General features: G+C 33.3%; 1 protein-coding gene across 1 annotated transcript; it reads left to right on the forward strand.

Annotated features, from left to right (window-relative positions):
- Positions 1–5,091: 5,091 nt before the first annotated feature.
- On the forward strand, positions 5,092–13,367 carry LOC127721837 (uncharacterized). Its single transcript, XM_052228648.1, has 4 exons — positions 5,092–5,231; positions 7,124–7,257; positions 11,657–11,807; positions 13,032–13,367. Exons 1-4 carry the CDS (start codon positions 5,194–5,196, stop codon positions 13,306–13,308), a joined length of 600 nt encoding a protein of 199 aa, XP_052084608.1. The 5' UTR covers positions 5,092–5,193; the 3' UTR covers positions 13,309–13,367.
- The last annotated feature ends 5,864 nt before the right edge of the window (positions 13,368–19,231 follow it).

The following is a 19,231-nucleotide window of genomic DNA, read 5'->3' on the forward strand; positions in this document are numbered from 1 at the left end:
AGTTACCCATATCATCGCAATATTTTGGACGGCTGTTTTCTCCATTTAGCGGTTGAATTATGAAAAAACACTTAGTATTTCAGTTTCAAATTTAGTAATACGTTAAAGAAGACATAAAATACCGAAGAATAAATAACATAATTATTACAGAATTGACAAAAGAAATATTGACCAGAAACATTGTCCGCCATCTTTGAATATACGTAACTACAGTTACGGATATCACATTTACCTCAGTGATGTTACACAGTTGATTCTTTTTAATTCACAAAATGAACTTTTTAGAGTTACTTGAAAGTAAAGATATCACTTGTTTTCTTTTCACTTAACGAATACTATGTAATTTGTAATTTTTAAAATTTTCTTGGACTTAAAAATTCCTATAAATAGTCCCACCCCCCACCAAACAGAATAACTATTGGGGGTCAGTGGAAAACTAACCGAAAAGCAAACGAAAAAGAGGACAAATTTTAAGCTGTGTATAAATAAATCAATGTGCTGGTTTTATTTACTATTAAATGATTTTTAAACTTTTAACCATTGATAACTTATATTTTATTTTGATAAATCTCAAATATCCTGTAGAAAAGTGCAAATGTCGGTTTTTAAAGAGCGCAATGTCAATTATAAAAGCGCAAATGCCCATTCAAGAAAACGCAGATGTCCTTTCAAAAAGTGCAAACGTCCCGCGCCGATTATTTTTCAGAAATGGAGCGTTTTTTTTTTATTGTTCATCTTCATCCACCCGGACGTTTTGTCCTTTGTATATTTTCATGGGCACTTTCTTAAAAAGTGTTCATCCATGAAAATAATTCTATAGGACGTAACGTGATATTGAATAAAGATGAAAACTTACTAAAACGGCTGATACTGGATTATTTTAGTACATGTGATCGTAATAATACACTGAAAACAAACTAAAGCGTTACACAATCAAGTTCATTTACTGTTGTTTCTATATTCCAGTGTCATATATTAGAGTTATATCGGCAGTGGCAAATATTACAGGTTTGTCGGCAGTGGCAAATATTACAGTTATATCGGCTGTGCAAATGACTGAGTTAATCTTGAATTGTTTAAATGACATTAATAAGTAGTTTGACTAAGTTTAACACATACTAAACGGAATCCAGGAATGTTTTTTCCGATGATGCGGGTTTTTTTTAATTTTTTTCTCCTATCTGATAATCGAGAAAAATGGAAAATACTTTCAATTTATAGACTCATCTAAAAACATGCATACAAGATTTGTCCGTTGTAATGAGCAAAGAGTAACAAAAAGTGTTGGGTTATGCATGACACACTGTTTTCTTGATTTTTAATTTCATCTTATAGAATAGTTTGAAATATAGAATCACAAACCCAAAATGACTTACAATCGAGCACACCCTTATTAATAAATGTGTATATATTTGTAGTGTATACTTTATATGCCTTCAACCCCTCAAGGTATAAAAGTGCATTTCGTCAGTTAATAAGTTAATTGATTAAATCTCCCTATACTAAAGTGCTACATACCTTTCGAGAAATGTACATTAGAATGTAAAATAAAGAAGGGAGTGGTTAAACGACACAACTTTACCCAAATAAGAACTGTTTTATACAAATGCAGATCAACTATTCAATAAATTGTCGGAATTGATCGTCGGAACCAGAGACAGTGAGCAAAATATCATTGGAATAACAGAAGTCAAGTCAAAAGAAAATAGATATAGACCATCAACCGCAGAAATACTTATTAAAGTCCAAACTTTAACCGTTAACATTTCTAAAAATGAATAAAAGACAGCCGTAATAGTGCAGTGCAACATCTGGAATACTGTTAACTATATTTTGAATTTTCTAAAAAAAAATAACATTCACATAAATACTGTCAAACTTGCAAACATGTAAATTAATTTATACATTAATATGTAACAACTTATTATTAGTTTTAATGATTGAGGTCAAATATTTGTTTGCCCACTTCATTAAGGTTTATGACCCCTTCTGTAGCCATGTGAACTACGGTATTTTCAAACTGCAAAAGTATCAAAACAGCAAAAATAATGAATAATCGAGATAGGCCATATACCCAGGGGCAACGTCTTGCAAAGCATCATTATTTATTGTTTCATTGCATTTAATAGTAAAAGGGGCAATTTTGTGGCAAATAAAACTAAGATTTTTGTAGAAAATCCACGGACTCTAAAAAAGAGATTTTTTGTTATAAAATTTAAAACATAGATTACTCACTTGTTTTTCTTTGGTGTGCTAGCATTTTTTTTAGCACAAATAGTCCTTAACAACCTTTAAATTCCAAAAAACCTCGTGCTGAGTCACTAAAGTCGAGCGCACCCTTGAAGGTGTACTTGAATTGGTCCATATTTATATTTTTTTTATAACCAATATCTTCATTTGTAAACTTGTTTTAAGGTAATCATTGCTAGCACTGCATGCAATAATCCTCTATCTAGCAAGCACCGAATTTCCAAATATGAGAATACCAGCGCAGGGGCGGATTTAGGCGGGGGCGTGGCGGGCGTGCGCCCCCCCCCTAAAATTTGCAAAGCATGGGTTGTCCTCAGCTTAATAGAAGAATATTTCGATAATTTTACCTCAAAAAAAATTCGACTCGCTCCGCTCGGCGAAAATTTCATTTTGCGCCTCCCCTAACCTAAAATCCTGGATCCGCCCCTGAGGGGAAAGGCTGTGGATTTTCTATAAAATTTCCATATATTAAGCATTGAATCAACACAAGGGTACATAATCCCGCTTTCCCGATATCATAAGTGATAATAATGAATTGTAGCTTATAGAAGCGAGGCAACTGTGACAAAAATATGCCAAATCCTGCATTGAGAAGGCAAAATCATCTATGTTTGTAGTAAAGGGCTGTCTTGCTTGCGTAATGTAAAATGAGGATTTCGGACTTTTTCTTATTACAAGATTTTATATATACAAACAAATATTAAAAGTTCAAATAAACTAAAATACAAACAACGAACAAAAACAGAAGGGAAAAAGTGTGTCGGAAATGACTAAGGAAAAAGTTTGTCGGAAATGAATTAAATTCTTCAAAGTCTAATATAGAATTTAGACATAGTTATCAAAAAGGGAATCTTAATAAATATAACAATTTACTTCCATACGACTGTACCTGGATAGTTGACTTGGTGTCGGATTTTCGAACATGTTGCCAATGCTTTCCACCTAAACAGGGCTGATAATAAACACTTTACATCAGGTAACACGTATTCTTTTTTTTTCTTTGTAAAATTGAGGGCCTTGGCTTTATAAAGTACGTACATTTAACACAAAAAAGAGACCAGCTGAGCACAGATTCATAGTTTATTACGGAAAACTTTCTCAGCCGCAGAAGATTGCGTAAATGTATGAGGGACATATTTTTACAAAATATATGACACCACATTATACAAAATGAAGGAAGTAATGTATACCAAATTCTCAGAAATCACGATCGGCGCGATGTATTTGTTTTGTCCTAATGTGGCGCAATGCAAATACCAATCAATCAATCAATTAGAAATCATATATGACATTAAATATTGGATTAACTTAAATTGGACTATTAGTATCGTGATACCTTTAAAATGAATATGTATTACCGTTAAATTGTTTTAAAATTACTTTTCAGATACAGTGCAACAAAAACACACATTATTTTATTAAAAGTAGTATGATGTTTTCCTATGGAGTTAAACAAACTGCTAATTTAATCAATAATTTCAAGCATAGATAATATCTATGGTCAGCTAAAATAAGTGAACACTTGACTGAGTGTAAATGAAAGTCATTCATAATTGATTGTAATTAAGGATGAAATGTGAGACACTAAAAGCTGTGACTGTTATTTATCCTGGATCGTCTCCAAATCATTTTGATCAGTATCCTGCGGCAACACCTATTCATATTTCTGTAAACACGTTGAGTTCGTCATATCATCATATCTAATTACATATTTATAAATTTCAACTTCTGACCGAATGCGATACTATTGAGACTATTTTATTGTCATCAATGTGGTTAGAGTTATGAATATTAAGGAAATATTTTTCATTTCTCTTTTTTGTGGTAAGTACAATCTAGTAAATACTTAATTGCATCTAATCATTAACTATCTATACGAAATAAAATAAGATTATATACTATTTTTCTCTTGAAATTCTGATGAGTTTCGATAATAAAAATGGATTTAGAATGTTCATTTCAAGAATACATTTTGTATTTCATTCTCACCCATATACTATATAATACAACCGATTAAGATTGGACATGTAAATGTCAGTGTTTCAAATTAACGTAAATAATAAACGTAGACATAAACCTCATATGAAATCATGACCTTAAGGAATGTATCGGGTTTTATTGGACTGGAATTTCTCACCACTTATATATTTATTTTTGTTAATTTCACTTATTCCATTGTAAAACATTTGATACATACTTGTATATATAACCCTTAGCAGCCAAGGGACGCATGCGTAAGGAACACGACTAGAACACCAATTCCAATTTTACTAGGGAAATAGGAGAATATTTTATATGCTGATATTTCGAGACAGTTTGAATTTGTAATTATTATTGTTTTGTAAACATTTTCTATTTCACCAATGTAATTTAAAAATTGAAGTAAATACAAATAGATATGAAAATACACAATTATTTAATTGTTTAATAGAATAAAATTTCGAATATGTTATATGTGCCGGTTTTATACGCCAGTTTACGGGACGTTTAATGATATACCGTTGTTTGTCCTTCCGTCCGTCCGTCGTCAACATATCGGACAATAAAAAAGTAGAAGACATGTATTTATATATGAATTCATATATTTGATAGAAGAAAACATATAAATATACTCTTCCAAGCAAAAGAAACACATTGAACTATTGCTTTGTATATAACACGTGTTCCCTAATTTTTATAATGTTATAATTAACAGTTTGAAAAGGCACAAAATATTAACTGTGATGATTTAAAATCGAAAAGATATTCTAAAGTCTAAGGTTCATTGTAAACTATGCGCTATGACGTTGTTACCTTTTTGCCATTGCAATTACATATCTTTTAACAGTGACACAAGTGGAACAGAAACTTCAGTATAATCCGCTCTGTAACGACGAACAAGCTAGTATAGTAGACTGTTATTATTATGAAGGAGTCAATATAGCCAACCCAGCATCATATATCATGGGTAGTTCTCACTTCTTTCCTGCGTGTGAACTTAGGTAAGTGAGATTCTAGCATCATATATTATGGGTAGTCCTCACTTCTTTCCTGTGTGTGAACTTAGGTAAGTGAGATTCCAGCATCATACATTATGGGTAGTCCTCCCTTCTTTCCTGCGTGTGAACTTAGGTCAGTGAGATTCCAGCATCATATATCATGGGTAGTCCTCACTTCTTTCCTGTGTGTGAACTTAGGTAAGTGAGATTCCAACATCATATCTCATGGGTAGTCCTCACTTCTTTCCTGTGTGTGAACTTAGGTAAGTGAGATTCCAGCATCATAGATCATGGGTAGTCCTCACTTCTTTCCTGTGTGTGAACTTAGGTAAGTGAGATTCCAACATCATATCTCATGGGTAGTCTTCACTTCTTTCCTGTGTGTGAACTTAGGTAAGTGAGATTCCAGGATCATATATCATGGGTAGTCCTCACTTCTTTCCTTTGTGTGAACTTAGGTAAGTGAAATTCCGGCATCATATATTATGGGTAGTCCTCACTTCTTTCCTGTGTGTGAACTTAGGTAAGTGATACTCCAGCATCATATATCATGGGTAGTCCTCACTTCTTTCCTGCGTTTGAACTTGGGTAAGTGAGATTCCAGCATCAAATATTATGGGTAGTCCTCACTTCTTTCCTGTATGTGAACTTATGTAAGTGAGATATATGGGTGGAGAAATTGCTGCATAAACATCATTGTTCATGTTTCTTTTTTCCTGGGATCTGTTAGGTACCTTTCCGGGGGACCCGAGATCACCCCGGTTTTGGTGGGCTTCGTGTTACTCAGTCTTTATTTTTCTATGTTTTTGTATGTGCTGTTGTTTGTGTTTTTGCCTCTCTTTTGTTAGCCAAAAGATATTTTTGTTTGTGAACTCCGGTAAATATAGCATAATAGATGGAAGTAATATAAGTAAGCGAAACATCATCAATTAACATTAGCTTTCCCTTATTATATCATTCTTCGCAGGTAAAAAAGGCAATGAGAATACCAAGGGCCAATAAATAACAACTCATACAAACGTGAAATATAATATATCATCCTTTTCTTTATCTACAATACCGCAGTACTACACACAAGATAACAATGGTAATACACAAAAATACAATGCAGAATAATTTCAAATTCTCTAGATTATTATTTGGAACTTTAATCCATATTATTTCATTGGTATAGGCGGTAAATCTACAGCTAGTGACATTATTAACTTTACACAAAACGCAGTAGCAACTCGTGGTTATAAAAGTACTTCACTTGCTTTCTAACGGCCTAAGACTTGATTATTACATTGACAGTAAATGGAAACTGATACTAGTATAACATTTAGATGAAATAATTATATAATGAAAATCAATGGTATTAATTTCCATCCATATTTAAATGATGACATGTACGCGCTAAAAAAGTTCATTAGTTTTCAACATCAGGTGGCAAATACAAACATCACAGATACATTAGTACTATAAAATGTAGATTTTGTGTTTTAATAAAGTTTAGAATTTTGTTTTTGAATGGTCCATGATGAGATGTGCAGGTAACTTGTTTGGTAGTTATATGATGATGATTGATTGTTGGTTGCTTAACGTCCAGTGGCAAATAGTATATGCATGTTCAGGACGAGAACAAATTAACAATAAATACAATAGGTAGGTTCGGTGATAGAGGTCAACTGGGTTGCAGGTCGGGCTAATATGATGAAAAGTTAACAACTCATATAATAAATGTTATGTACAATCAGGTGCTTATGCTGAGCTGATATTTATTTGAATGAAATACTATTAGAGGATAAATAGTGTACAGTGTGCATTTGAAATAAATAAATAAATTAATTAAAGAATTACAAAATAAAAATAAATAAATAAATAAATAAATTTTTTTTTTTGGGCTTATTTTTCAGCAACATCACCAGACTACTAGATTGTTACAATAAAGTTATTGACGAATGTCCGAACTATAGAGACAATGGACCAGACATAATGACTAAAGATGCATTCAAAGCCTTCCTCATAGGAACATGTGTAAATAAACATGGTTTGTACAAATTTCTTGTAAAACATCGTTTATATGGCGGGTGATGCATACAAGCAGGAGACGCTTACACACCCATGGCAGTCTAGCTTCTTTTGAAGTTGATGCGATTCATTTGGTTTTTGTTTGTTACCTTGATTTGTCTCTTTTTAATCGATTTACGAGATTTTAACGAGATTTTAACATCGTAAACTACTCTTGTCTTTATTAGCATTATGCAATTGTTTAAGAAGAGATAACAGTAGTCAACGTTTATTCCTTTCAAAAAAAGCCGGCAGAAAACATCATGCCTCGGCTCGGCAGGTTAAAAAAAATTGAAAACAACACGTTTAATAATTTCATGCGTCCGAAGCGCTTTTCTGGATTTACCTTCATCAGGAACGCTCAAAGCCAAACATTTGAAATCCGAGGGATGTATAAGTACCGAAACAGTTGAAGAGCTATATGACAAAAATACCTAAAACAAATAGCCAAATCCATCTATTAAGGTCAACTTAAGTGTTCCCTCCATATAGAAACAGGATATATCACATGATAGAGGGTCTTGATAGAGGTTCCTTCATTTCTGTATTCTATAATTTTTCATGTCATTTTTCTATATTCTTTATACATTTTGCCCATTATTCTCTATCTTTTTTTATATTTAAGCACCTTGTTCCTATCTATTCTTTATGGTTTGGTCCTTTTTTCTTAATTTTTTGTATTTTTTGCTCTTTATTTTTGCTCTTTATACTCTATTTTGTAAACCTGATCTAAATCCTCATGAAACAAGTCTATATTATTAGTAATTATTGGTTGTATTTTTTACACGATCGGTTTACTATTTTGCTATGTTTTTTTTCTAAGTTTTATTTACAAATTTTTATATACATCTGCGTCCCGAACAATAATTACCATTATTAAAGCCACCACATACTAGATGAATGAATACCCCTATATTTCCTGTTATTTTTTAAAAAGAAAGTATGATTGATTTTCTTGCAATATAAAGAATGAAAATTGAGCAATATTGATTTTAAGCTGTGTATATCTGTTTCTTCCCTATTTTGATTTTTTAATATATAGTCTGTGCCCATAAGGGAAATATTCACCCGACACCAGAGGACGAGGATATAAACAACTACATGTATAGGGCATTGCATGACCTTCAATAATGGACATTACCTATATCGTGCAGTACACTTTAAAATTCACTGGTTAGGGTGTCAAATCAAAATAGAAAACCAACATCCTAATTTATGCTAAAATATAAATAAAGAAGACACCAATCGATGCTCCTCACTTGTAAAAGTCGCATTAAAATATGGCGGGTAAAACATGTTTCATGTATAATTATCAAGTTTATTAGAATTATGTACGTACCTTTATGACAAACATAACAATATAGTCTGATTCAAATACTTTAATGGATCTTTTACAGTTTTCGCTGAACACGATTAATTATAACTTGAATACATTCTGACGATATGCCAAGTGACCTAGTTGTGTCTCCCGCGTGACGCGTTGTGGACGACATAGAAATACCGGGCGTCCATCCGTCCATCCATCCATTCGGTCTTGTTAGCCATTCTTGCCATATTTTTATAAAACTTATACGTTTATATCAGCAATGTCTCCGACGACTTTGAAAATTAGTGCCGATCAACTATTTTTAAAAGAGTAATGTCATATGGAAACATTAATTATATGGAAATTTGCATTGTAAACGCTCTTAACACGTACAATTTTTGCCAGATTTTTATCACATTCATATATAAGGTTTATAATTTGGGTAAAATAATTTTTGCCCCTTGGAAATATTAAATATATCTGAAATTGTCTCAAAAGTTTAAAATTTTAGTTATTACCCTTGGAAAGAAAAAATATGGGCAACGCAAGGGGGTATTGGAACTCTGTTCTTTTAATTAATTTAAGAAAGAAACCATCCTGAAATAAACATGCTCTGTAATTGTAGACAAACATTCAATATAACTATGAATAATTTTACACAGCGATCATGTGTTTAATCATATCACGATCTTACATGGGCGTTCTTAGTCCGATTACATGTATCAGGGGATAATCCTAAAATGCGTTAATCTTACTCATCTTGCATCGTGTTTAATTTATCAAACGTAGATAGCAAGAATATTGAAGCCTTGAACAGTCGAACTGTTTTATTTAGATACAATAGCCTTTGGATTTTTGTGTTGTTAGGTTGTTGTCTATTTGGCGTTTTCCTGTCGTCCCGTTTTACCTATATTGGTGGTCTTGATCTCGAACCCAGAAAAATTTAAAAAAATCAAGTTACTGTTTGCTTCTTTTGCGCTAAGTTCGAGGATAACTTGTAACATAATTGACTTATGGTTACTGGAACGGAATCAGAATAATGTGTCCGGATTAATATCTATTAATATTAACAAATACAATATTATATTTGATTTGAAATTAAGACAATGTTTACTGCTGAATTTATTGGTAATTGATTTAAAATCGTATCGAGATAAATTAATTGAGATGAGAGTTACATGTCAATAATTGATTGATTGTTGCTAGCCTAACGTCGAGTGGTATGTATTATATGCAGATTCAGTACGAGAAACTTTAATGATTAAGGCATTAGAACAATAGGTGAGGGTCAGGATGCGGGGTTCTCCATTTCTTTATTATTCATTGTTTATGCCATTTGTCTCCATTTTTTATAAATTGTACCTGTTATTTCCGATTCTTTATATTTTAGAACCCCATTATCATGATTATTCTTTATTTTTTTTTAATTTTAACTATTTTTCTCTATTCTGTATATGTTTTCCCCATTATCTTCACTTTTTGCCCATAATCCTTTATTCTGTAAACCCCATCCAGACCCTCATAGGTAGATTCTGTAAAGAACGTTAACATGGACTATGGGCGGGAGATTTTGTTACCCACCGAGTAGAAAGTAGGACAGAAAGTTGCCTTACATCAGGATACAAACAGACCCCTAAATGACTAATTGTAAGAGTTCTTTGACGTTCAAAGAGATGCGATCTTCAATGTACACACGGTATCGTATTAAATGTTCTCAATCCGATTGGACGTGACAGCGTATTTATACATGAACATCCAGCACAACGAAACAGAGCCATTACTTTTGTAAGGGTTTTACTACCTGACGGAAAAAGTCCATGGAAAACCATATTACTATACCCTCGTGAACCCTAGTGTTCAGGAACCAAATAAAATCAAACAAAAATTAAAAAAAAAATAAAAAGAAGAAATCTAGAGTTCATAGGATTGATTGTTACCTGTACATTGTACTTCAAACTTTTATCTTTCTATTTTTCAAAAACGGGTTTAAATTAATTGAAAAAAGTATATTTCATTAAGATCCTAAATTGTGGTCTCGATTTCTGAATGTATAGAGAGACATAGCACCAATATTTAGGAACATTGTCCAAGAATATATTACCTAACATTTCAGTAACAACGACATTACCTCGTCTAATTGCTGCAACGCTAAAGCCAGCATTAAGGACGTAATGTCCGTTTTACTCCAATTCACATACCTCTTACGTCTGATTGCTTGCAAAAATCGTTTTACTGAGTACCGACTCGAGTGATGGGGGTCATAGCCGGGTCAAATCAAAGCACCTACCATTAAGGAGAAGGAACAAAGACTGGTTAGCTAGGATTCAGAATAATGTGTCCGGGTAGGCGGAACATGTCTTTTTGCAGACTGTTACATTGTGCGAAAGCTCATTTATAAAGGACTCGGTGTGTCGGTCTTGTATGATTAATGGAGTGATTGGTGTTTCATTTAAGACGCATCATCGCAAAAAGGCTACATGGAAGCGAGAATTTTTATCAAATATTTAAACAAAGGCACTTTTATACATCTGACAAAAGGTCTGTCAAAATAATACAATTTAAGTTTATTTCTAGCAAAATAACTTATTTGTAATATTCACCATATATAATATTTCTGGCAAAATAACTTATTTGTAATATTCACCATATATAATAGCATGATAACACTTAAAAAAAACTTTTCAACTAATACACCGTGTTAATATTTTGGAATATAGTAACATTTTTGTTAAGCCGAAAATAAAACAAGTAATACATACACAAAAAAACATATATGATTAAAACAGATAAAACAATTAGGTGATGTTACATCTTACAAAGTCTATCCAAATTATTTTTGCAAAGAATTCCGCTCAAGCCGGTGCTAAGTGCCATCTTAAAATTGCAGTGAGGTGAGGGTTTTTTTGCTCCGTGTTGAAGGCCTCACTGTGACTTTGTGATGAAGAACAGCAATTTAAGCGTTGTTCCTTTGATTTTTGTATGTTTTTTTTATGCTGTGCATGAACTGATTTTGTGTCATGGATGGATACCCCATATCCTTTGTTTTTCTATCAAATTAAGGTATTTTTTTCAGTGTATGACAGAGGTATGGAATGCATTGGGAACAGGGAATACTTGATAAATCAGTACAATAACAAGTTTTGCGTTGCTCCTTCGGTATACCTAAATGATGTATGGGATGCTTATATACAAATGGGAGACTGGACGTGGGAGAAATACTGCAGGTATATTTGCAATTTAAGTTAACATGTTGACTAAACGTTGGGGAAATACTGCAGGTATGTTTTCAATTCAACGTGTTGACTGGACGTGTGGGAAATACTGCCGGTACTGTACTTTTGTAATATCACGCGTTGGATGGACACGTGAGAAGTACTGCAGGTAAGTGTGAAATACAACTGGACGTCGGAGAAATACTACAGTTATGTTTGTGATAACACGTGTTGACTGGACGTGGAATAAATACTACAGGTACGTATGTAATACCTATTGTTGTCTGGACGTGGTAGAAATACTACAGGTACGTTTGTAATACAACATGTTGACTGGACGTGGGAGAAATACTGCAGCTACGTTTGAAATACCACGTGTGGACTGAACGTTGAAGAACTACTACAGGTACGTATGTAATACTACATGTTGACTGGACGTGGCAGAAATACTGCAGGTACGTTTGGCCGGAATACAACTGTTGACTGGACGTCGGAGATAGACTGCAGGTACGTTTGTACGTTTAGTGAGAGCGAAGCTCGAATCCCCATATGGAATTTACAGACCCCATATATATCGTATTAGATCACTAGCACAATGTGTAACGATTTTATCTTACCGACTATCTTAACATGTGGTATTTAGAGTAGTGGCCTATCAAAGTGATTAAGTCTTCAATACTCAGCATTAAGAACCTACTCCCATTTGTCTATACACAAACAAATGCCAACAATAACAACTTTTTAGCTTTAAATGTGTTTCATGAATTTATTTCAATCGTTCATCATCAATTTCTTTCGTCTGTTGAAACCTTTAAGATTTTTCCTCCACACCGTGTTGTTTTTATAAAGGGACGTAACACCACTACTAAGCGTGTATTGAAATAATACCCGCCTTCTAAGCTAATATGAATATACACGGTCTCCACGCGGTAGCTTTTAACCAATCATATTCCTAAAAATGTATAGGAGGTAAGATAATAGAAAATTCAAAAATAACTTTATGTACAAATTGTATATCCACTACTAAATATTTGTTACTATAGAATTAAGTCAATCTCTAGTAAATTTTTGTCGGCTCACCTTGGTCAGAGCACTAAACAAACATTCCCAAATAACAATGTTTATCAATATCCCACAACAATAAGTAATTTATAACAGTACCATAACAAAGATTCCAAAAACATCTGTTTTATATTGTAATATGTCTCTGTTTCAATTATTATTCTTATACTACAGAATGATGGACGAAGGAATAGAATGTTCTATAGCAAACGCTGAGCAGTTCGGATGTCCTCAGAGTTTCTACAATTTCCTTCGATACTCTTCTTATATCCGATTACCGACAGAATGTCAGCAACCAAATACTACAAATTATCAATGGCTTCAACTATATACCGAACTACCAACCACACTGGAATTAACAGCTGATACAGAACCAAATTCTTCAACTGCGATTAATGTTTCATTTTTCGTAGTAGTTGTCGGTGCACTTATAAGTGTGAGCTTGTATTAACTGAAAATAAATATTGTCATGATTTATTAATGAATTTAAATAAAAGTACAAGTACTAAATTTATTTTCCTCATTCAAGCACTAACATATCCTTATATAGCATCTCATATCTGAAGCTAACTTATTCAAACAATAACATGAAACTGTTGACAAACCTGTTATTATAATCGGCTTTTCTTGTTAAAAAAACAAGAGAGTTGTTTTTTCATGCATTTGTTTGATGTGTTTGAGCTTATATTTTGCAATTTGATAAGGGTTTTCGTTTTTAATTTTCCTTGGAGTTCGGTATTTTTGTTATTTTACCTTTTAGTAGCTCGATGATGTCAAATTTCGGTATTTTAGTTATTCTACCTTTTAGTAGCTCGGTGGGGTCAAAAAGCAATGGTATGAACAGATTTCGATTCTAGTTTGATCATTTAAAGCAAGCTTTTACATGCGAATAGCTCCTCTTAAAAAAAGTTGGCCTTGTTGGACTTAGCAACCAGGGGAAAACATAAGTACATAACAAAGCAATTATATATAAACAAAATTATGGTTTTTCAAATAATTGACCATATCATCAAGAGGAGGTCGAAAATACCTTCTTTAAATGTTGTTTGTCTTATTTTAATATACTGCGTAAACAAAGAACATAGTTCAGCATCCCAAAGATTTTTGAAAGGACAAACGATACATTTAGGGTCACGCAATTACGGACCAAATAATCACAAAAATACAAATGAAGCCCCTTAGGACATTACATTATTTTTAAGAAGACACAACAAATAACCACAGAAATGATGGATGATTTATAGAATAGATTATCACAAAATCACAAGCCCAGTTTTTACACTAAAACATGTCCATCATTTTAGTATTGATCTTTTGAGTTCATAATGCCCAATAAGATTGACCTTTTGAGTTCATAATGCCCAATAAGATTGTCACTTCACTTGGTAAATGTAAAGTTTTGTAGAGGAGGTTCGACTTCCTGTAGACGATTACCTAACATGTCCCAAGCATGATCTATCGGATTCAAATCAGGGCTCATGGCTGGCCATGGAAGATAAGTCAAGGCTTCAGCTTGAAGGTAGGCGGTTACGATGCCGTATGGCGTTGCCATCCATAAACACCATGTCTTGCAGCTAGTTGGTGGTTGTCAAAATGGGGGACAACAACTGCCTGAAGAACAACTCTAATGTATTAATCATCTGTTTGGTTTTCTTTTATGTTCACAAATTCCAACTTGCGATCATGGAAGATGCATCTCTATATCATTACAGAGCGGCCACCGTAGGGGACAGTTGGTTAGATATTCCTTGGTGTGTGTGCTAAACTTTCTGTCTCCAAACTTTTGTAAGTCCATCTGTTATATGCAGCAGAAACTGGCTTTCGTCTGACCAATGGATCCTGCGGTAGGTCCTCAAGTTCCAAGCGTTAACCATCATGCAAAACGCTATCGTTGATGTCAATCAGATAACATTGGACGTCTTGTTGATTTCAACCGGTTCCTTGCTGTCAATATATCAGGGTGTGCTTAACTTTTTCTTTGTGTATAGATTCAATTCCTTGTAAACATGATTTCGTTATGCAAATGTGTTTATCAAACTTGATTATATCTCTTTCAAATATTTAAAATTGAATACTAAATAATAATCTAAAAGTTATTACGTAACAAATACTCAATACAAATACATTTATATAAATAATCAATTGACGTCAGACTTACAATATCGCTACATGTACTGAAAGTGTATTATCGAACAACCAGGCATAATTTTACAGCTTAGACAACTTTTTGTTTTACAGAAGTATTCTCTGTAGAATCTTACTGACTGAAAAAATATGTATTAACAAAAAATATCGAATTCCAAAGAAATGTCACTAGTTCATTTAATTGAAAAAAATCACTTTTTAATGTGCTATATGTAGCACTTAAATCTAGCAAATCAATTAAACTAAGCGATACGATACAAGGATAAGCGAAGCTGGCAAAGAAGTTAATCTATACTGACATGACTGGCTGGCCCTAAAACACCACACTACCTAAATTGTCATTTCAAGAAAATATAAGTCAACAGAATTAGAGTGAACAACGCGAACCAAACAAAACCTGGAATGATTTCAGGTGCTTCAAATGTTGCACCCATCATGTTCCTTGTGGTAAGAAAATAAGTCTAATTCGATGATAGGACAATCGATGTAAGAAGGACGATATTGTGGTTACGACTATTGGAACATATACAATGATATATGTATATGGAACGCCACAGCTGTCTTATGTGGAACTCTGATATTACGTTATGTTGTTCTATTATTACTTGATAGTTTGTCTTTACATAATATGGTTTTGACATTACGTAATGATGTTTTGATATAACTCAATATGGAATAGTCATTACATAATGATATTTCGATATTACATGATATAGTTTCGTATTGACTTGATATAGTTTTGTCATTACTTAATATGGTTCTGTCATTACTCGATGTGGTTTCACCATTATTTGATGTCGTTATGTCATTAGGTAAATTAATTAAAAAGTACTAAAACATTTACTAAGCTAAGCTAAGCAACAAAGTATCAATTCTATAAAATAAGAATTCTCCAGGTGTTTTTTAGCGTGTATGTTCATTTGAACATATGAATAATAAACTTTTTTTTATTGATTGCAGTTTCTGATATACCACGCACTAATTGAAAAAAAAAACTTTTTGAAATATCTGTTTCATAGGTGACGACGAATAGGTTCCAGTTGTCGTAACCACAACCCCGTCATCATTTCCTCGAATGTAAACTACCAAATAAACCAAATCACTGGGTTTGTACTTTCGCGAATAACACGACGGGTGCCACAAGTTAAGCAGAATCCGCTTACCCTTCCAAAGCACCCGAGATCACGCTGATGGATTTATGTTACCCAGTCATACTGATCTATTTAGTTGAGCCAATCAAAACTGTTTTTACATTTTCTTCTTATGCTGCAATGATACACCAGGTTAGGATAGGGATTAGCGCTTACATACATGTTAAACTCCGCCGCGTGCACTTTCTTTAAATGCCTGCCCCAAGTCAGGAACCTGTAGTTCAATGGTTGTTGTTTCATGTGTGTCATATTTGTTTTTATACGCCCGTCAAAATTTTAACGGGACGTATTATGGTATACAAATGTCGTCTGTCCGTCTGTCTGTCCGGCGTAAACATGTCGCACCGTAACTTGAGAACGACTTATCCAAATTTCATGAAACTTTACACAGTTGTTTCTAATGATGGTCAAACGATCTGTATACTTTTTGGTGAAAATAAGATTAAAATTTTTTGAGTTACGGGACTTAGTAACTAAAACAGGTGTGTGTTTTTTTTTTCACATGTAGCGCGGTATCTCAAAAACAATTTATGATTATTGGTTAAAACTTTACACACTTCTTAGTTATATTAATCTTAAGATCTGTATACTTTTTGGTGATGATTCAAAATTTTATTTTTGAGTTATTGAGTATTTTGTAAAAAAAAGGGGGGAGGGGTTTTTCACATGTCGCGCAGTATCTCAAAAACGATTGATGATTATTGCTTAAAATCTAATACACTTCTTAGTTATAGTAATCTAAAGATCTGTTTACTTTTTGGTTTTGATTCAAAATTTTATTTTAGAGATATTGATTTTTTTTTTATTTAAAGGGGGGTTTTCACATGTCGCGCCGTATCTCAAAAACGATTTATGATTATTGCTTAAAATTTTACACACTTCTTAGTTATATCAATCTTAAATCTGTATACTTTTTGGTTTTGATTCAAAATTTTATTTTAGAGATATTGAGTTTTTTTTAAAAAAAAAGGGGGGGGGGGGGGGCGGGTTTCGCATGTCGCGCCGTATGTCAGAAACTATTAATGATTATAGCATAGAACCTCACACACAAGACGACGTATGTATCATGCGCTCATGGGGCAGCTGTTTATTCGTAGATTGTTTAGCTATAAACTAGACCATTAGTTTTCTCGTTTGAATTGTTTCACATTTTCACGTAGTGGTCTTTTGTAGCCGACTATATGGTGTGTTGAAGGCTGTACGGTTGCCTATGATTGCTTGCATCCACTGCATTTAAACTATGGTGGATAATTTTCTCATTGGCAATCACACAACATCCAACTTTATTTCAATTTCTATGATGTGTTTTGTATGCTGTAAAATTGTTTATCTTTTGTACGCATACCTACCCCTGAAACCTCCTTTCGGAAGCTCGAGCAAAAGCCATTGATCCTAGATAAAAAAAAATAGAACTCATATTAGATAACTCGAATTTCAACTCTTAATCTTAATCTAAATGAGACTCAAATAAGGGTTTACCTCGAACTCTACGCCAAAAGGTGACTCAAATTTAAATTTAAGTTGAAGTCCAATTGTAATTCGGAACTCTATCTTTAAATGTGACTCAGACTCCTAGTTAAGTTCAACTCGACACTTGGTAAGTGGTTGAGAGTTGTCTCATTGGTAATCATACCACATTTCTTTATTTCTATATAAGGTTTTTTTAATGCATTTATTAAGTTAAGATTTATGCTTGAATAAATACCAAAGAGATATAAATGAATTATTATTTTAATTGGCAAAATAAAGGCCACGGCTCACAAATTTATCAAACATTATCATCAATAAAGATGAAACATTAGCATGATCATGAATCACAAATGATCAAAATTAACACATTAGCGTGGATCACTGTTGATCAGATATAATATTAGAATGGATCACGATTGATCAATCAAAACCTTAGCATGGATCACGATTGATCAATTATAACATTAGCATGGATCAAGAATGATCAATTAGAACCATCTGTACAAAAAGAGCACTTTATCATTACTGTCCATTTATGAATACTGACATTGACTTTAAAAATACTGGCCCTGGGAACAGAAGCTCAGTAACGGATATTATAGTCCATTATGTGAACATGGTGCAAGATTGTTGGCGTTGTGTCGCTTTCCCGCCAAATGGTCACATGTTACCATGCGACCACCGCCATGAAATAAAAAGAAAACGACGCAACAAGTCGTGGCCTTATTGACTTTTGGTTACTATATATTTATATTAATCCCTTCTCTCGCAGGGGAAAGCCTTTAAATAAACGAACGTCATAGCACACTATTGCAAGTGCACGACTTAAAAGTAAAATCACAAAAATACTGAACTCCGAGGAAAATTCAATCGGAAAGTCCCTAATCACATGGCAAAATCAAATGACAAAACACATCAAACGAATGGACAACAACTGTCATATTCCTGACTAATTAATAAATTAACAAAACATTATTAAATTTGTAACCGCACAGTTTGTACACTAAATCCTTATCTGCACATTTTCTTCATTAGTAACGCTTACACAACTTCCTGGAGAAAACTTTGAATTCTATACAAAAATAGTTCATTTCCCATGTTTGAAAGATGAACACCATCCTTGTGGAATAGTCCCTTCTCATTCCATGTTATTTCAGGATATTTTATATATCTTCCACCAGACTTAAGACTTAACCAACCAGCAAAATTGTTTATTCTGACCGCAGCCCGGTTCAGAGACTTAATGTTTTGGCTTTTCCGCCAAAATAGCCTCGGTAGTATCTGGGATCAAATTAGTTTAGCTTTGGGGAGCAATTCTGAAACCTTACAAAGAGACGACTTAATTTGCCGTCTAAAATTTTGTAACTTGCAGGAGCCTATGTTGTTGCCCCCACAATGTATAATTAAAAAATCTGGCTCCTGTTCAAATCTTAATAAATATTTTATCCTTGGTACTAATTCGTGCCAATTCATGCCCCCTTTACCTTGCCACCAAATGGAACATTTTTTCCGCTTCAAACCCAAATGGATGCCGTCAAAAGTGGTGCGGGCATAGGTAAATGCATGTTTCACAATGGACGAGCCTATTATCCAAACAGACTTTTTCTC

This window comes from Mytilus californianus, unplaced genomic scaffold (genome assembly GCF_021869535.1).
Source record: "Mytilus californianus isolate M0D057914Y unplaced genomic scaffold, xbMytCali1.0.p SCAF_12, whole genome shotgun sequence".
NCBI classification, from domain to species: Eukaryota; Metazoa; Mollusca; class Bivalvia; order Mytilida; family Mytilidae; genus Mytilus; species Mytilus californianus.

Bases quoted from the DNA above. Each gene is read 5' to 3' on its own strand.
- LOC127721837 (XM_052228648.1), top strand. From the start codon at position 5,194: ATGGGTAGTTCTCACTTCTTTCCTGCGTGTGAACTTAG. The intron at 5,232-7,123 runs GTAAGTGAGATT...CTTATTTTTCAG, and splicing joins TTTCCTGCGTGTGAACTTAG to CAACATCACCAGACTACTAG. The intron at 11,808-13,031 runs GTATATTTGCAA...CTTATACTACAG, and splicing joins ACGTGGGAGAAATACTGCAG to AATGATGGACGAAGGAATAG.